The 17712-nt window shown below is 39.3% G+C and overlaps 1 protein-coding gene across 12 annotated transcripts in view; it reads right to left on the bottom strand.

Annotated features, from left to right (window-relative positions):
* Positions 1–17712, bottom strand: part of Magi2 (membrane associated guanylate kinase, WW and PDZ domain containing 2) — a 1425274-nt gene that overhangs the window by 251141 nt on the left and 1156421 nt on the right. For 11 of the 12 annotated variants that reach the window (XM_037204339.1, XM_037204334.1, XM_037204333.1 and 8 more), the window contains one exon: positions 1046–1684. The exons of the other annotated variant lie outside the window; for it this stretch is intronic. In XM_037204339.1, coding sequence (XP_037060234.1) covers positions 1046–1684 — 639 coding nt within the window. The remainder of the gene's footprint in view (positions 1–1045; positions 1685–17712) is intronic. 12 annotated transcript variants of the gene reach the window in all.

Raw genomic sequence — 17712 nt, 5'->3', positions numbered from 1 at the left:
AAAAGCTGCAGAGAGGCCAAATAACTCATAAATGGTTCTTCTTTCAGCTCTGACTTCTTTTGCTTGCATTTTAAAATCACAGTTCCCACGCTGTTTTGAGTGCTTGAATAGGCAATCACATATGTTTGGCCACATGGGTTTTTCATGCATGACTACGTCATGGTACTGCTCCTGACCCTTCTCTGCTGAAGCTTCATGGTCAGTTTAAATCCAGCAGACATAGTGAGGCATGCACCTGCTGTTACCATCAGGAGAGATGGCATTGCAACCCCGCTGTGACAATCCTACAGCCGAGGATCAAGGGCCTCAGGTGCGGAGTCCTATTAAGTGATAGGGAGGGAAATCAGCTGCACCTGGTCCTTCACATCAACAGAAGTAAGGAAAGGACGGGCCTTAGCTTTGCCCCGTTAATTTTCTACAAAGACCAAGAGGGAAGAGCAGTGGGGATTCAAAGCTCCTACCACTCTCTTAAATTGTGTTCCATCACTTTCTACCTGGTTCATGGCAGACATAATTATCCATGGTGGTGGATAGTTGTGTCCCATAGTCATGAAATATTCCTATTCACACTTATTTTATCCACACCCAGCTCCCGGGGGTCCTTATGAGGATTTGGAGGAATAGGCTGGCCTCCCCACTGCTGGCCTGAAACCCACATACAATCCCTAGTAATGCTTCCTTTAGAAAAGCAGGCTTCTCAGTAAATCAACAGGCATGGACCGAGTTCTGAAAACTGCCACATCACTGACCTTTGTGACAGGATGTAACATGTCCATAGCTGGGGCCCATTCTTTACCCTCCACATCCACAGTGCTATGTTGGTGAGACTGAAGTCCTACTATCACAGTGTTTAATAGAAGTCAGGTAAAGACACATTACAAAAATTCAGAAACCTGGATCCTAAATTCACATTTTTCTCTTTGCTTCTTTTCACCTTTTTGTAAAGGCTTTTATGTCAGCCTATAGAAATTATCGTTTGAACAATATTTGTATAAAAAGTTCTAATCTACCCACACATTGCACTGCCACATTGTGTTTGTCTTACCTCCTCGATGGATGATTAAAGAAGTCTCACTTCCAACGGGGCAGTCCTTAAGTATATCCACTACTTCTGTATGGCTCAGGTTCTGTACATTCTGCTGGTTGATTTCAACAATGAGGTCTCCTTCACACAGCCCAGGGCATCCCTGAATGTCAAGTATTTGTTTCACCCGCTGTCCCGTGGGACTGTCAGCAATAGTGAAGCCAAATCCCTGGGTACCTTTCACAATGGTTAAGGTCATAAGTTCAGCTTGAGTGGCTCCAGATGAAGCCATAGACACATTGTCGTCATGGACGGGTGGTGGATACGTGCCATCGAGCTGACCCTCAGCTGGCATGGAGTGCAAAGAATGAGGTGGTCGATCTGCAATATCTGGAACTGACTGTGAGGTCCGAGAAATGTATTCCAAATATGTTTCATAGTTATGTCTTCCATTGACCATCACTGGTGGTGGCCTCTCCATTATTGCAAGGGGTGGCACCAAGCTGTTAGCAGGATCTTCAGGATCAAAGGGCAAAGGGTAGCCACGACACAACACCAAGTTGACACTCTGACCAATAGGAACAGACTGGAAAAGTTTGACAACATCTGCATGAGTGTGTCCAAGGACACAAACTTCATTAATATAGACAATGACATCACCTGCAAGGAAAAAGGAGAGATTGACAACATGAGGTAAGTTCAATTAACATTGACATAGAGAAATGGAATTATTTATGAGAACACTGAAAGAGTTCTCTGCTTCTCAGTAAGCAGTAAGAAATCAATTAGAATAGTACTTCAGTTCTCTGTAGGTGAGTCAAAGTTACAAAGGTCTGCCAACAAGTAGAATGGTCAAATGCTGAAAAAAAGAGCCACTTGGTTATTCTTGAAGCTTGGAAACAACTCCATATTTAAGCTCAGAAAAAAAAATGTTAGAAGAATTTGTACTTTGAAGAAGTATACGTTTCTGGTTTTTTCTTCTTTCTTTTCATTTTCATTTCCATTTTAGTGCAACTAAGATCAAAGAATTTTCAAACTGTTGAGAAGTGATGGCTATAAATTTTGGATGAAAAAGAAAGCCCTGATGTTTGAGGTTTGGGTACTACATTCCTCTCTGTCAAGGTGCTGTGAAAATGAACGAGACGGTGAGGAAAAGGACTTGGCGCAATGTCTGAACCTTGTACGAGTGCAGTGACTTTGGATGGAGGGCACTTGATACCCTAACAGTCAAACAGGAAGCTGCTATGGACTCATTCTCTTCTCTTGGAAAAATTAGTTTAGCAATGGTATTTGTTCTCTTTCCCAAATGAAGTATCACAGGTTTATAGAGGTCACCTGGTTAGAAGCTAACTTTATCAACTTAGAAATGCTATGAATACAAATTATTCATTATAAAATATAGTCATTAAAATGATTCCTTCTCCTTTAAATGCAAAAGACATGATTGTTTGAGATAATTGTTTTAAGATTTCTTAAATTCTATATGAATAAAAACTTTATTTTTGGAGAATGCTTCTATCATGGATTGGTATTTTTTGTCCCCATGAACCATAATACTTGAAAACTGAACTTGTAAATTAAAATTGTGCCTGATGATGCTGGGAAGTATATGAGGATTGTCCAAAGAATAACTCAATAGACATCCTTTTATTTTGCAAGGTAGTTTTGAACTGAGTTGTGTGAGTAGCCAGGGATTTCTCTCTGAGATAACATTGTCTATCAAGATTGCAAACACCAAAAAAGAAAAGAAGAAGAAAATAATATGTTTTTAGGTACATTATATAAAATGTCTCTCTATTGCACTTATAAATGAATAATTCTATGAGCAAAATAATCTTAAGTAAAATGGCCTCAACATCGTTGGCTTGATTAATAGTCATAGTTCCAAAGACATAGGCAGAAAGGCCCAAGAGATTTTGTCAGAGGATCTAGGGTAGACTTGCTTCTAGAAAGTGCCATAGCTTATGATAGTCTGGAAACACACTTCCACTATCGTGGAAAGGGTGCCGACGCATTGACCTCACACTCAGCAGAACTGCATTGGCTCTTCCTTCTCTGTTATTAGGATTACTTACTTGAGGGGAGCAGTTGGGAATGCCTTGGCATGATTTTTAACTAATTCTGTTCATCTCAGAGTCCTAGAAAAATGCCAGAGCCAGATAGGCCATCTTTCTCCTCCTCTACCCTTCTCCACCTGACCTCTGGCACTGTTTGGTGCTGACGATCAAACCAAGGGGCTCTAGCATGCTAGACAAATGTTCTACCACTGTGCTGCATTTGAAGGACTACCTCTTCTATTCTTAAATGTAGTCATAACACATTTCACTTACATGAAAGCTTGAAGGAGGAAAAACTACCTGTGCACTACTATCCAACTTGATGATTAGTGAATTGCTTATATTAGTAGAAACCTCCACTGCACCTATTTTCCTAGTTGTATCCTCTTATTATCCCTTCTAAAAGTAACTATTATCTTACATCACAAGATTGATAATTGGAAGCACTTTACATTTTATGTCATACTTAGGAAATGCTATCTCTGAATATCATTAAATTATGAAATAGTGATCATCCTTAAAATGTTTTGTGTATTTTAAACTTTTATAAATGAAATGTATTTTAATATTTTGTAATTTCCTAAAAATGTACCTATGATAGTCATGGATTTTAATACAGGTACTTCTAGTCCACTAACTCTTATTGTATCTTTTGGATGGCCATATTATTATTTATTAATCTTTACCTATTATCTCATTACAAGTGTTTGGATACTTCAAAGACTACTTTGTTGCAAACTTCTTTCATGGATTCTGTGACAGAGAGGGAGTGCTTTGACTTTGGCATGGAATAGCTGGCCATAAACCACATGCAGTTTCAGTTTTATTAGAGAATAGTAAATGGCTAATAAAATAGGTCACATTGATTCAAATTCCTACTGGTAGTGTGTTGGAACTGTCATTGATTCTCAACTGACACAATACTTGGTACTCTCAGGTAAATCATGGTTTTGTTTGCATTTCCCAGATTTCTAGGGAGGACAAACATTTTATGTAGGTTCCCTCTTGGGTGTATTGTATCTCATCCCATCTATCTATCTATCTATCTATCATCTATCTATCTATCTATCTATCTATCTATCTATCTATCTATCATATCTACCCCATCCATCCATCTCTTATCTGTCATCTATCTTATCTATCTATCTATCTACTTTCATCTATCTACCTATCTATCATCAATCCAGCTACCTTCATTCTGGCTCCAACATTTTCTATGTGTTTAGGGACTGCCTAGTATAGTGTGATAACTTAGAATAGTGGGTTCCAGGCCTATCATTTACTAGGAATTTGACTTAGCACAAGAATGTGATCAGATCCCTCTAAAATGATGAAATGTAATACCAACTTGGAAATAACTAATAATGAGATCATATAGGTGACAAGGCTTGTTAGTTGCATGTTTTCATGTAAATATGGTTGCTATTCCTCTAGTTATTATTTGTCCTTGGCAGTATCCTTCTGTAAAAGCAGGGTGGCCCAATTAAAATATTCCCATCACAGTCATAACCAAATGATGGTAGAAATGATCATTTCTGAGTGGTCAAGTATAAGGCAGGAAGGTGGCAGGTGCCACTTTACTACACAAGGCTGCCACTAGCTTTAATCACAGTTGACAAACCCTCAGTCCCCAGGCGCTTAATCTTTCTCTCTGCTCTTCCGGTCCTCCCCAGGTGAAAGGGACTGGATCGCTTCTGGACTAAAGAGCAGTTATGGTAATTGATGTTATCTCTTTTGTACTCAGCAAAGGAATGAGAACAACTACTTGTTCTTAGCAAGACTTCCTTTAAACCTAGTTTATGTGTCGTTTCTACTCCATAGTTTTTCAAGTCATCAAAGAAACAACTGATGAAGAATACTGCAGCATTCTGGGTAAAAACAGTTTTCTGAATGTAAAAGATGCGAGATCAGATATTGTAAAACTAACAACTTGACAACACTTAACTGTCCACTTTATAAAATATATAAATACCTAGGATAATGTGTCATATCAAAAAATGTTGTAGATGCTGATGTATGCAAACATGTGCTTGTTTATATGGCATGGACGAGACAGGTTATATAGACTGTGCTGTATGAATGTCATTTACATGTTGTGAAACAAAATAGGCATCTGGCTTGTGTCATCCCATAGTGTTCCAAGCCAAGCTCTAAGACAGACTGAACTTAAGAGCACAGACAGGGACCAGCTCAAGCTAACCTGCTTGCTATTTAAGAGGAATAATTGTAAAGGAGTCCATCTCTGCATCTCCCGGTTTCTTCTTTCATAAGCCAGAAATTAAATTTTGCTTTTGTTTCCTCCTTTTCAGGCCTACTGTGAAAATGAGATCTTGCTGTGGAAACAATTTTACCAAGGGAAGATTCTCCATGCAAATACAAGCATGCATTTCTTTGGAAAGCTAAGCACATCTTTTCATTGCCTGGAAGGTTGCATTGATTCCTTGATTAGCCATTCACTTTTAGCCCTATTTAAGACTGGCAATTCTAGAGATATTGACATAAGGTCAGATTGCTGTGACTTATGTGTGTGGTGATCCCATCAGTGTGGCCTTACAAAGACCTGGTTCCTAATTATGGGGTTTTCATGGAAAGGGAGAGTAAGGTTGATAGAACAAGGGGGTTTAAAGCTACTGTTACATATGAAAAGATGTTCTAAAATAATTTGGTTCTTTGTTAGTCATGGAGATAAATATATAGTACTGGATATCTCCTGGATACCTCATCATTTTAGGGAAAAAAAGAGAGTACTCTTGACAAAGCATTGTTTAAATTAAAGTTATTTTTATAAGTCCCTCTACTCCCACATTCTTTGAGTCACTATGGACTAAAGAATCTTCCTTTTCTGTGTCTCTCATGTTGCTATCTGCTTCCCTAGCCTCCTTGGACCAGCCTAGAATGATTGACTTCCTGACCAATGCTCTTCTTACAGTCTACTCTCTTAAGTTAAAACTACTTGATACCCACGCCTACTGTTTCCCACTCTTTACCTACAGTCTTTTGACCCTGTTTTCTCCACATAGCAAATCACCATCTTGATATCTTTACTGTTCACAATTTCTACCTTAAAGTGATATCTCCTATTCCTCTGCCCTCTCATTTAATGGATAAATCTATCTCAACTTACTCATCTCTGTTCCTAACTCTTCAAATATGTATTGAACTGTTTATCATGAAATTACTGCTACCATATGTTTGTGACTTACAAACCTCAGATATAACTGTTTCATTGGTATTCTGTCTCTTCCAAGCTTTCTGTCCAACATACAAAGTATTGTATCAGTACTATACAGGAAATTCTTTACATATTAGGTAGATACCCATTGAATAAAGGATGGGAGTAGTTAGAGGAAAACTGGAAAGATGTCATAACTGAACTTAATACCTCCTCATTAGTGTTTCTAAGTTCTTTCTAATCAAGTCAGAGGTTTTTGATAAAAGAAAAAAATTTCATGAATCATATCCATCAATGTAATGTATCAATTACATACATTCTGTATCAAACAAGTTAATTCTTCTATATAACTTTATTTTCTGGAGCTTGTATTGATTTTGATAGTATTAAAATATTATGACAGAATTTTATTATGATCTGTATCCATTTTCACTGTGTTTTATAATGGTCAAAGATACACAGTACAATTTAACACCAATTTTGGGGGTATGCTATTTATTTGTCACTGTTCCCATTAACATTTAAGAAGAAAAGCGCTTTCACTTTCAGAAGGTAAGTGCACTGTGGTTGCAACAGGAGGCTCAGGTGGAGAAAAAACCATATGACCTGTGCAGTGATAGCAGTGGGTAGAACTTATATCAGCCAGGATGAGAATCTCAGCACACACTTACACCTGCCCAAAGTGGAAAAGGCCAAGCCATAAATACTCAAGAAAATAAACAGATTAATGGCCATCTTTTTCCTAATGTTTCCTGATGAGTTTGTTATAAGGGTTCTGTCTTAGTTAAGATTTCTATTGCTGTGAAAAATCAAAAAGAGACATTAAAGCCCACCCCCACAGTGACATGCTTCCTTCAACAAGGCCACACCTACTTCAACAAGGCCACCTCCCAATAGTGCCACTCCCTATGAGCTTATGGGGGCCAATTACATTCAAACTACCACATTCTACTCCCTGAACCCCATAAGCTTGTAACAGTATCATAATGCAAAATGCATTTAGTCCAACTCCACAAGTCCCCATAATCTATCACAATCTCAACATGTTTGAAAGTCTAAATCTTCTGAGATTCATGCAATCTCTGTAATACCCTATAAACTGTAATACCCTATAAAATAAAAATAAAAAAAACAGATCACATACTTCCAACACATAATGGCACGGAAATACATTACCATTCCAAATGCAGGAAAGGGAACACGCTGAGGCAATACTGGACCAAAGCAAGGCTGAAAACCAGCTGGGCAAACTCCAAATTCTGCATCTCCATGTCTAATGTCAAAACACTCTTCAGATCTCCAAATCTGTTCAGCTTTGTTGACTGAAACACACTTCTTTCTCTTAGACTGGTTCTACTTCCTGTTAGTGGCTCTCCTCATCAGGTATCCCAGGACTCTGGCATCTCTAACATTTTGGATGCTCCAAGGCAATCCAGGCTTCAACTTCACAGCTTCACAAAATGGCCTCTCTACTAGGCCTCCATACAGGGACACTCCTGACACATGCCTGGCCTCAGAGGCTTTATTTCACAACTTTTTTCTTCTATCCTTAACTCTAAACCAAGTATCATGTGGCTGAAGCTGCCAAGCTGCTTTCTGGGGCTGGAACATGGCCTCCTCATTCAATTGATTTTCACCAGCTTTGTGTCCTTCACTGCTGTTCTGGCCTCAGACTCAGAGATCTGCCAGCCTCTGCCTCCATAGTACTGGGATTAAAGGCATGCACCACTGCACTGGGCTCTAAGCCTTTCTTTAGTTCTTGTGGGAGTCCATGGGAAACCAGTTCTGATCTGCTCCCACCTTTTGAAGGGTTCTTAGGTGAAGGAGAGAGGAATGAGGACATATCGGATAGAGAGACCTAGCTGTTGAGAAGAAAGACAGAAACACAAGGTAGTTTGGGAGGGCCTGAGTCAATACCCAATAGCCTCTTCATTTATTCAAAAGTTTTTTTTATAACAATGCCAAGGGGCAGGGCAAAAGACTCCCCCTTACTAGATCAAAGCACACCATACAGCCAAGTGTAGCCCCTTCCAAACACCTGGTAAACACTCCTGTGATCAAATCATCCCATTATGCGGCCCTGCTGGGTAAAGCAAGTTCAGATTCTCTGACCCTGAGTAAGTTTTCACTTGGAAACCTCTGTGGGTCTCCACAAGTTACTTTTCACAAGTTGAAAATTTAGCTGGGTGGGATCTTACCCTGAGGTCACCACTTCCTTTATTCCAGTTCTTAATCCATTTATGTCCTTGAACACAGGACTTAGCTTCATTCAACTTCCTGGTGCTCTTTTTCTCCTTAAAATTTACATTTTGTAATTTGCCCTGCTCAGCTTGCTCATTTTCATTGTAGATCTTCATTAGTTATCACTAGTAACCACATGACAGAGTCTGTACTAGACTGTTGAGATTTCTTCTCTCAACAGAATCAATCCAAAAATCTTAATTTAGCCTCAGGTAGACTCTTCGGACAAGGGCAAAGCCACTTTCTTCATTAAATATCACAAGAATTATCTCTAGGCAACATACTAAAATTCTTCTCCTCTGAAACCTCTTGAATGAGTCCCACAGTTCAAATAATTCTTAGCACCACTGTCTTCCATGCTCCTACTAGTATGGCAATTAAGCAGTGCTAAAGCATTCCACTGCTTTCCTAACCCAGATTCCCAAAGTCCATATTTCACCAAACAAAAACATGGTCTGGCCCATCACAGCAATACACCACTTTTGGTACCAACTTCTGTCTTAGTTAACGTTTCTATTGCTATGAAGAGACACCATGACCACAGCAATTCTTATAAAGAAAAACATTTAATTGGGGTGGCTTGCTCACAGTGCAGAGGTTCAGTCCATTACCATCATGGTGGAAAGCATGATGGCCTGGGGACAGACATGGTGCTGGCTACATCTTGATCAGAAGGCAACTGGAAAATGGTTTGTGCCACTGACCAAAGCTTAAGCAAAAGAGACCTCAAAGCCTGCTCCCACAGTGACACACTTCCTTCAACAAGGCCACACACCTCCCAAGAGTGCCATTCCCCATGAGCTTATGGGGGCCAAGATTCTATGCCTCTTACTTCTCAAAAGTTTTTCCTTATACCCAAATCCAATTTCTTTTGCTAAAAAATTCTCTATTTTTATTCATACAAAGACAGGAGCCATTTCTTCTGAAATAGCAGCCACTCTTGCCATAGTTCTATTGACTTACCTTGGAGATAGCATTATTGTGCACACCAATCAACTTGGCTAGAAGTATAAAAATGAGTGCTTAGGTTATGGGAGCCATAAATGTATTATTCTAATATAAAATACTATAAATGACCTTTATTTATTCTTCATATAACACATCCTGACTGCAGCTTCCCTCCCCTCCACTCTCTCATACCTCCCCTCCTCCAGTTCCACTCCCATCCCTCATACCCCCCCTCCTCCAGATCCACTCCTATCCCTGCCTCCCTGAAAGAAAGAACAGGCCTCCCAGGGACATCAACCAAACACAGAGCAACAAGATACATATAACACCAGGCACAAACCTCCCAGCAAGGCTGGGTGAGGCAACCCAGCAGGAGGAAAAGGGTCCTGAGGACAATGGTCACTGAGGCCAAGCGTGGAATAATGGAAAAGATAATTGCTTGGAAATGAAAAGGCTTGGGTTTTTATGCAGGTATGCCAATAACTAGTAACTGTTTCTGTGTGTTGTGTTCCTTATTTATTCATTGATTTATTCAGCAAAGGTTTACATGTATCTAGTTGCTACCAAGAGCCAGGCATCATACTATTAAAAGAGCATCAAATTAGATAATCATTAAAACATTTTCTTCACTGAAATTCTAAGACTCAAGCTCTTGGATTATTCTTAAATCCCCTCTCTTTCCTTCCTTCCTTCCTTCCCTTACTCAACGCCACCTTTGCCATCACACCATTCCCATTCATTACAGGAACCTGCTTTCTGATGTCACAGTAGTAAACAGGAGTGGAAGAGGAAAGGGAAGCCACCTTAGCTTGTTGCATCCTAGGGTCTGTAATCGCAGCTCCGGTTGACTTCTGGGGAGTACCTAGGACCTTCCTAGTGCTTCTTGACCCTTCTGGTCAGGATTGTCTCAGGACCCAGGAGTTGCGAGGTGTGAATAACTGCACACTGAGAATATCTGTGCCAGAGGCACCAGATACTGCCTGTGCTGCCTCCCATGTGAGCTTCTCACCACCCCACACGCTCAATGTGCTTTCTATTCAACGTCCTCTAGTGCCTGGTGTTTGGTCCGGTACACACTCTCCAGGACCATATCCTAGGCACTGGCGCGTGTTATTGTCTCCTGCCTCTTAACACGTGTTCTTTGCTGGGCTTGGCCTGTACTTTGAGTTGGGCCATTTTCTCTCCAGCCTTTGTGCTTTCTGTTCCACCTGTGCCACCAACTGGCTGACAGCCATCTCCCAGGCCGGCTTCAGCTTTTTGACCAGCATGTAGCCATCTCTTAGTACTTATTCCCCATAGCACATTCTTCAACTGATCCACACCACTAGCACATGGGATGCCTCAAGTCAGTGACTATATTTTAATATTCTTAGTATTCATCTAGCATTTAAACCTTCGCCTGACCTAATCTTTACTATATACACAGAGACTGAGCCTGGGAGAGGTTAAGTAACTTATGAATTCAACTGGTAATTAGATCAGATTCAGATATCAAATCCAGGACTTCAGTACAAGTGTTAAGAATTTCAAGCAGTCCAGGCTGTATTTCGACTTAAGGATATTTTTCAAATTATTATCAGCCAGGCTGCTGGGTGATAGCTTCAGTTCTTGAATGTGAAAATTGAGAGATGAACTGCAGTATTCTTTTGATTGGCTAAGTTAATGGAGGGAGGCAGCCAAGCAAATAATTACAAATAGGGAAATCCATCGCAACAGCCCGGTCCATTTTCTGCAGTCTTCTACAATACATTGTTTGGAAGAGGGCTGAGGGGATGCTGAGGTGGAGGAGCGGCAAGGGAACGCAACCTCCAACACTCGGCAGCCATCATGGTGTCTGTATATCACACACACACACACAGACACATAGACACACACAGAGACACACACACACACAGACACACATACATAGACACACACACACAGACACACACACAGACACACACACAGAGACACACACACACACATACACAGACACACAGACACACACACAGACACACATACACACATACACACACACACACATCAGAAAAGGTAGCTTCCACAGTGCAGCTTTCAAGGCCTTGCATCTGAGAGGAATGCACATGGCATTGGGCGATTTCAGCGCTGTCACTGAGCAGCTAAATGACAGCCTCTGGAGACTTACTCAGACTTTCTACAAAAGCAGCCAGTGACTGCAATATGTTATCTGTAGGCAGAGAACACTCCGTCTATCAGCCCATCCATAAGATGATAGAGTAGCTGCTTATTTCTCAAAAGAGTGAAAAACTTCTTAATCACATTTTCCCATTTCAGCTCTGTGACCTGTGCAGATGTCTAATTAAAAGCTCGGCTTAAGAAGCTTTAGATTTGATCAGCACACATGCAACAATGGCTCTCTGGCAGCTGTGCATTCGGCCTGTGATCTTGTTACACTTCCTTTGTGTTCGGCGTTGAGTGGTGTGATGTATTTAAATCTTGGCATTTTATGTTCTTGAAAGGAAAATAGAAGACACATTCTAAGGGAATCTAAAGCACTGATTATCTGCTGATCTGGCAAAGATGGGAAAATATTGCAGATGAAAAGTATAGGCAAAGCAACAAAAAGCAGCACAGAGTTCTTAAAAATTATTATTGCAAAGCTCCTCAAAGCAGAGGCTTTCTAAATAACCTGCTAACTCCAGGAATTCAGGAGCATAAATGGTGGGTGAATCTGTCATTTCTCTAAAAGAATGTAATGCATTTTAAACAACCAAGTGACACATATGTTACTAGAGAAACTGCATAAAATGCCAAACAAATGGCCCTTGAAAGGACCTCAAAACCCCCCAAGTTTACGAGAGGATGTTAAACTTTTGCTGGAGTGTCCTCAAGCTCTGCTGTGCATTGTGCACGTATATCTGAACTCCACCATGCAGAGCAAACCAACCACACAACCCAAGTTACACAGGTCCCTTTAAGGAGCCATTTTCAGTGGACAGTAAACAATGCACATGCTTATTTTCAAACGGAAGTAATCATATTGCTGATCAGGCATAATTAAAAGCGTTTTCCATCCCTTTCTGTCTCTCCCTCTCTCTGTCTCTCTCAGTGTTTCTCTCTCATTCTCCCCCCTCCCCTCTGTGTATGTTTAGATCACAGGATAACTGGCAAGAGTTGTTTTTCATGTCTAGGTTGGTCCTGGGGATTGAACTAGGATGTCCAAGTTGGTGGCTGGTGCTCGTACCCACTGAGTCATCTTGCTGACTCCCTACAATTTTTTAAACAGACCTGGTTTCTAGGGCCCAGTGCAATATTCTTTTTCATTATCTTCTCACCTTACTCTAACCTAGCATATCAAGTGCTAGAAAGCACCCCTCCAACCCCCACTCCCCCGCAAATGATGAGGTAGCTGGCAGGGGTAGATTTGGGAGCTCTCTCTGGGCATGTTTCCAATAGTTTATTCTATTTTACCCACAATTGTCAATTGCATGCCCCTTTGACTGGGCAAGAACTATGAAGATCAAAAGGATGGATGCATCCGTTTCATTTCACACTGCTGCCTCCTGCAAATGGTTTCTTTTTTTTGTAATTGTGTGTTTTGTGTTTGCTGCCTGGCCTACCCACACTTTTAAGATTGGTAGAGCAATACTTTTGTTCTGGGAAAAAAGGATTTGGTTTTTTCATACTGTGAAATTGATCTAAAAGAAGGAAGGGAACAGCTCCATTTTGAGACTCCAGACAACAGTCTGTTGAGTGCTTTGCTGAAATGCTTCAGGGAAACGTACTATTTGCTATAATGGAGCTGGTGCTGATCCTGAATCCCCAGACTTGGATGGAGGATGTCTCCTGGTGGAGCTGCTGGGTCAGCATTGCTATGCCTTCCTCTCCATCACCCTATGTCACATTTCCTGAAAGGGCTCTGACTAGTGCTTCCATTGGGGGCCAATCAACAATCCTTAACTGGTAGTGTAACATACTCCATTATGTCGATCTACTTCTTCATTTGTGAGAAATTACAGGGCCCCTGTTGCCTTGCAGAATGAGGGCCGCCAGAATATTTCTCCCAAGTGGATTTTAGAGGTGGTGCAGCATTAAGTTGCTGAGCCTGATAAAATGGCTGGCAGAAAGAACAAATGCATCAGCTAGGTATGTGACTGTATCATGCATACACACACTGGTCATATGACTTTATCCTGCATAGACACGCTGGCCATGTGACTGTATCCTGTACACACACACACATACACACACAGGTTTGAAGTTTGATGAAAGAGCTTTTCTAACTTTAGAGGGATACAGAAGATGTGAATCTTTGTGGACAGACTAAGTTGTTCCAACTTAGACCCTTTAATTTCCTATTTCAGTCTCTGAAGGAGCAGTATTATATATGCGTATCAAGGAATCAGCCTTCTCATTTGGGCCACATACACCAAGACCTGCTAATTAGAAAAATCCTTCAAACATGGCAAAATGGGGAAAAACTGTCTTGACTTCATTGAGATTTGGGAATCTGGAGAAAGATAATTATCTTCTTTCAGATTTATGTGGAGAGAAGGGAAAACATTACAGCAACTTCTAATACTGGGCATGTGGGACTTCCTCCACAGGGCGTGTACCTCATTATTACTCACTCTGTGGGATTCTTAGGGGACAAATAATGCTATTAGTCTAGGGATTTCAGGAAAACATGAAACAATTTCATGCAGACAATGAGAGATTGTTTTATTCCCAGACACAACAGACAAATGGCATTGAGAAAAACAATGCAATCACCTGCTGTTTCCAATGTTACAATTATTGTACCGTGCTCAAGCTGATTAAGTTGGAGACTTCTCATGGGAAAGTGTAAGCTGCTCTGCCCCCCTACCTAGCATTATTGACCATCCATATGTATATGCGTAAAGAGGATCTATTTGTTCATACACTAATATCGCCATTTATGAGCTATAAGAAAATTTGTATTCCAGCAAAATATAGTTTTAAGACAGTCAGAAACAATAAAATAATTCTTTCTTTTAAACTTATATATTGCATTACTTTCTTAATTATATCACCAGCAGTCTATATTAAGTTCTTGCAAATTATAGTAAAATACACTAATCATAACTGTGTATTGAAAGATTAATCAATAGAAAAATGAAAATTTTAGAAAGCCATTTGATTTTTGGGGATCTAGCTAACACAGCATGGTCTATTAATCTCTTTCTGCTGATTGAATACACTGTTGGAGCTCAGGGAGCAATGATTACTTGTTAATAATGATAGCCACTATTACATGCTGAATGATGACTGTATACCAATTCATTACTAAAGAGACATGATCTCATTTCAATTCTTAAAATAACTTGATGGAGAGCACATGTGGCTTAGAGAGGCCATGGTCCACAGTGACAGTAATCATCTGATACTTCTCCATGTGTTTGTCCTTTAAGTGTGTGACTGTCTAGTCACAGACACTTATGACATTTCAAGATGTACATCACCAATTTATTTGGGCTTAAGTGTTAGCTATGGTTAAATACTTGGAATTTTGTTCATCTAGTTTTATCTGTTTGATTACCTGGCCTGCAGAGTATTTTGGTGTAATATACAAATTACCTGATTTTTTTTTATCATAGCACAAACAGTCTTGTTTATTTTTTCCGAAGTTACAGTCAGATGAAAAAACAATCACTTAGTGGCAGAATTGCCCAATTTGAATGGGCTAGTCAACAAGCACGGAAATCAGGATGGAATGAAAGGAGAAGTTACAAGTACCAAAGGGAACCACTGTAGAAAAGCTCTGAGGTCATAACAATCCAGTAAGTACAAAGAATAATAAAAAATATTTAAAGGCATTTATGAGATTCTTAAGCTCTGGAAACTTGGCTGCCATGCATTTGAAAGTGCAAACCTGTTAGAATTGCACATCACCATTTATTAAGGCAGTGAACAATCAACTGATATTCATGTTACTAACTGATGAATAATCTTAATTTCAGTGGACATAATTGAAGACAGGGCAATAAGTTTACTGGCTAGTTATGCCAAAGCATCCATTTTGACATTAAACACATGTATCTTTGTTAATGCATTTTCAGTTTTGATTGCATGGACATGCTAACGTTTCTACATAAACAGTAATCGATGACTGTTAAAAGCATGTGATTGCTGCTAATTTCCATTTTGAATCCTACTTGTAAAGCAGACAGAGAGAGCATGAACTGATATTTCAAACCTCTAATTACTAAGGTCCAAGGAAGCAAGAGATCTAAGGACTTAGCCATGAATAATATAAAAATACAGTCAGCAGATCACAACTATTTATTGCTACATCAAGTGTCTGCTAGTCAATTCTTCAAATAATTCCTTCAACCTAAAATGCTCGAGTCAGGATATTGGAAAAAAGCATTAATTAAAATTCAGATTTAGCTTAGAAAAGATAAGAATTAGGAGCTATGCCAAATATTTTCTGCTATCAAATATCTTTATATAATTTTTACCTTAGTTTCATTCTGCCCTTAGATTTGAGTGAAGTTTTTAAATTGTTCAGGTATGCTAATATTGTCTCAAATCTGAAAGCACTTTCATTTAGATTCCAGAGAAAGATTCGAGCTAAGAGGCAGAATTTTTTGTTTGTTTTTAAAAGCTGTAGTATCTCTTTTACTGAAACATGTTTCTTTCTCCAGTCCAAAATTTCTTATAGCTTTTACATTAAATTTTTTAAGATGAGAAAGATACACTAATAGTATTTTAAATGATTAATTTATTAATGGTGGCTGATTAATAGTCAACTAAAGCAATATAAGCCAAAAATAAATGGAGTTCTCATGTGGCTTTTATGCTCAATGTGTATGAAATATAATAGCATTTTTATTTTCAATATATTACAAGCTAAAAGATTATTTACAATATTAGCTTCATTGGACATGGTGATGGTCACATCATTGGTGTGCATAAAATTTCATGGCAGGGGAAAATTAGATAAATTATGATGTATGCTTGGTAAATTTTAATGGAAAATGGAGGAGCCTTGCCAACATTGGGTGGAGGGATATAACAGAGATACAAAATTTGGAGTCATTACTATAGAGCTATTGGTCTTATGGGCTCACTGCAGACTTATTTTGTTATATTTCTATGGATTTCACATTAAAGATAATTTTTAAAAATAATATACTTACTAATTTTTCTCAACTTTACTAATTTAATTAGCAACCAGAATTTGATTTTTGTTTTTGTATTTTGTTATTTTTGCAACCAGAGTTTATAATCATTGTAAGCCAACCAGTGTAACACATTTTGGATTGATATAAAATAATTTTAACATTTCAAAATCTATTCAAATAAAAAGTATAGGGTCCCTACCTTGTGCTTTGGCAAAGACCAGAAAATATAAAGATGATTAGGCTGTGTCTTTAGTATTAAAATAGTATGAACTACAATCTAGTAAAAAAAGCTGGTATATGTTTACCATGATTAAAAACATGATTTGTATTCAGTGTGCCAGTGGAATATTAAAAATAAGCAGTGCTCAGAAAAGTACAAAACAAAAGACATAAAACTTGATACTGCTTCTTTATGGAGTAGTATTAAAGACAGTCCATGTTATTCCTCATGTATTTAGTGGGTATTTGTTCAGCAATGACCGAGTAAGGGCTCAAAAACTTTTGCTGAGTGCAGAAATGAGTAGCCATGCAACATTTCAACAAATATGCACTGTCAAAGAAGAGCTGCCCAAAGGTGTGGTGAATTTTTGGAAGTGGTTTCAGTGAGAGCAGAGAGTATGAGGGAAGAAGCCAGAGAGGGAGCCAGGAAGAAGGACTGTGAAGGAAAGCTGTGACAGCAGGGCCAGAGAGTGATGGGCTTCGAAAGGGGCTCGGTTGCCTGTTTCCAGTGTGATAGGAACCACATTAGGCTGAAAGCGGCACTGATTTCAGCAATGGGCGCATTCTGGTGGCATCTCCCCGTGTCAGTGGAGTATTGAGAGTAGAAGAAAGAGTACAGGGAATTCCTCACGGTAGTGAGAAAATAGAGAGCGCCGCCCATTAGACTGAAGAGGTCTGACGGGAGAACAGAGATGAATAGTGAAGAAACTGAATGCAACAGGCATCTGCTGGAAAAGGAGAAGATGAGGAGGTGGAACAAAGAATGGAAGAGATTGGGAAAGAGGGTGATCCACGACTTGAGGATGTTAAGAGTAGAGTAGCTGGAAGTTCACCTTCAGAACAGAGAAAGGACACCTTTTCCCTCTTGGCTCTAGAAATGAATTTTTTTTTTTTAAAAAAAAGTAGGAGCAATATTACAATTATCTTCGTTTTTATTCATGTCAG

The sequence above is a fragment of the Peromyscus leucopus genome, chromosome 3 (assembly GCF_004664715.2).
Source record: "Peromyscus leucopus breed LL Stock chromosome 3, UCI_PerLeu_2.1, whole genome shotgun sequence".
NCBI lineage: Eukaryota > Metazoa > Chordata > Mammalia > Rodentia > Cricetidae > Peromyscus > Peromyscus leucopus.
Note: the sequence above shows the minus strand (reverse complement) of the source record. Positions and strands in the feature narration are given on the sequence as shown.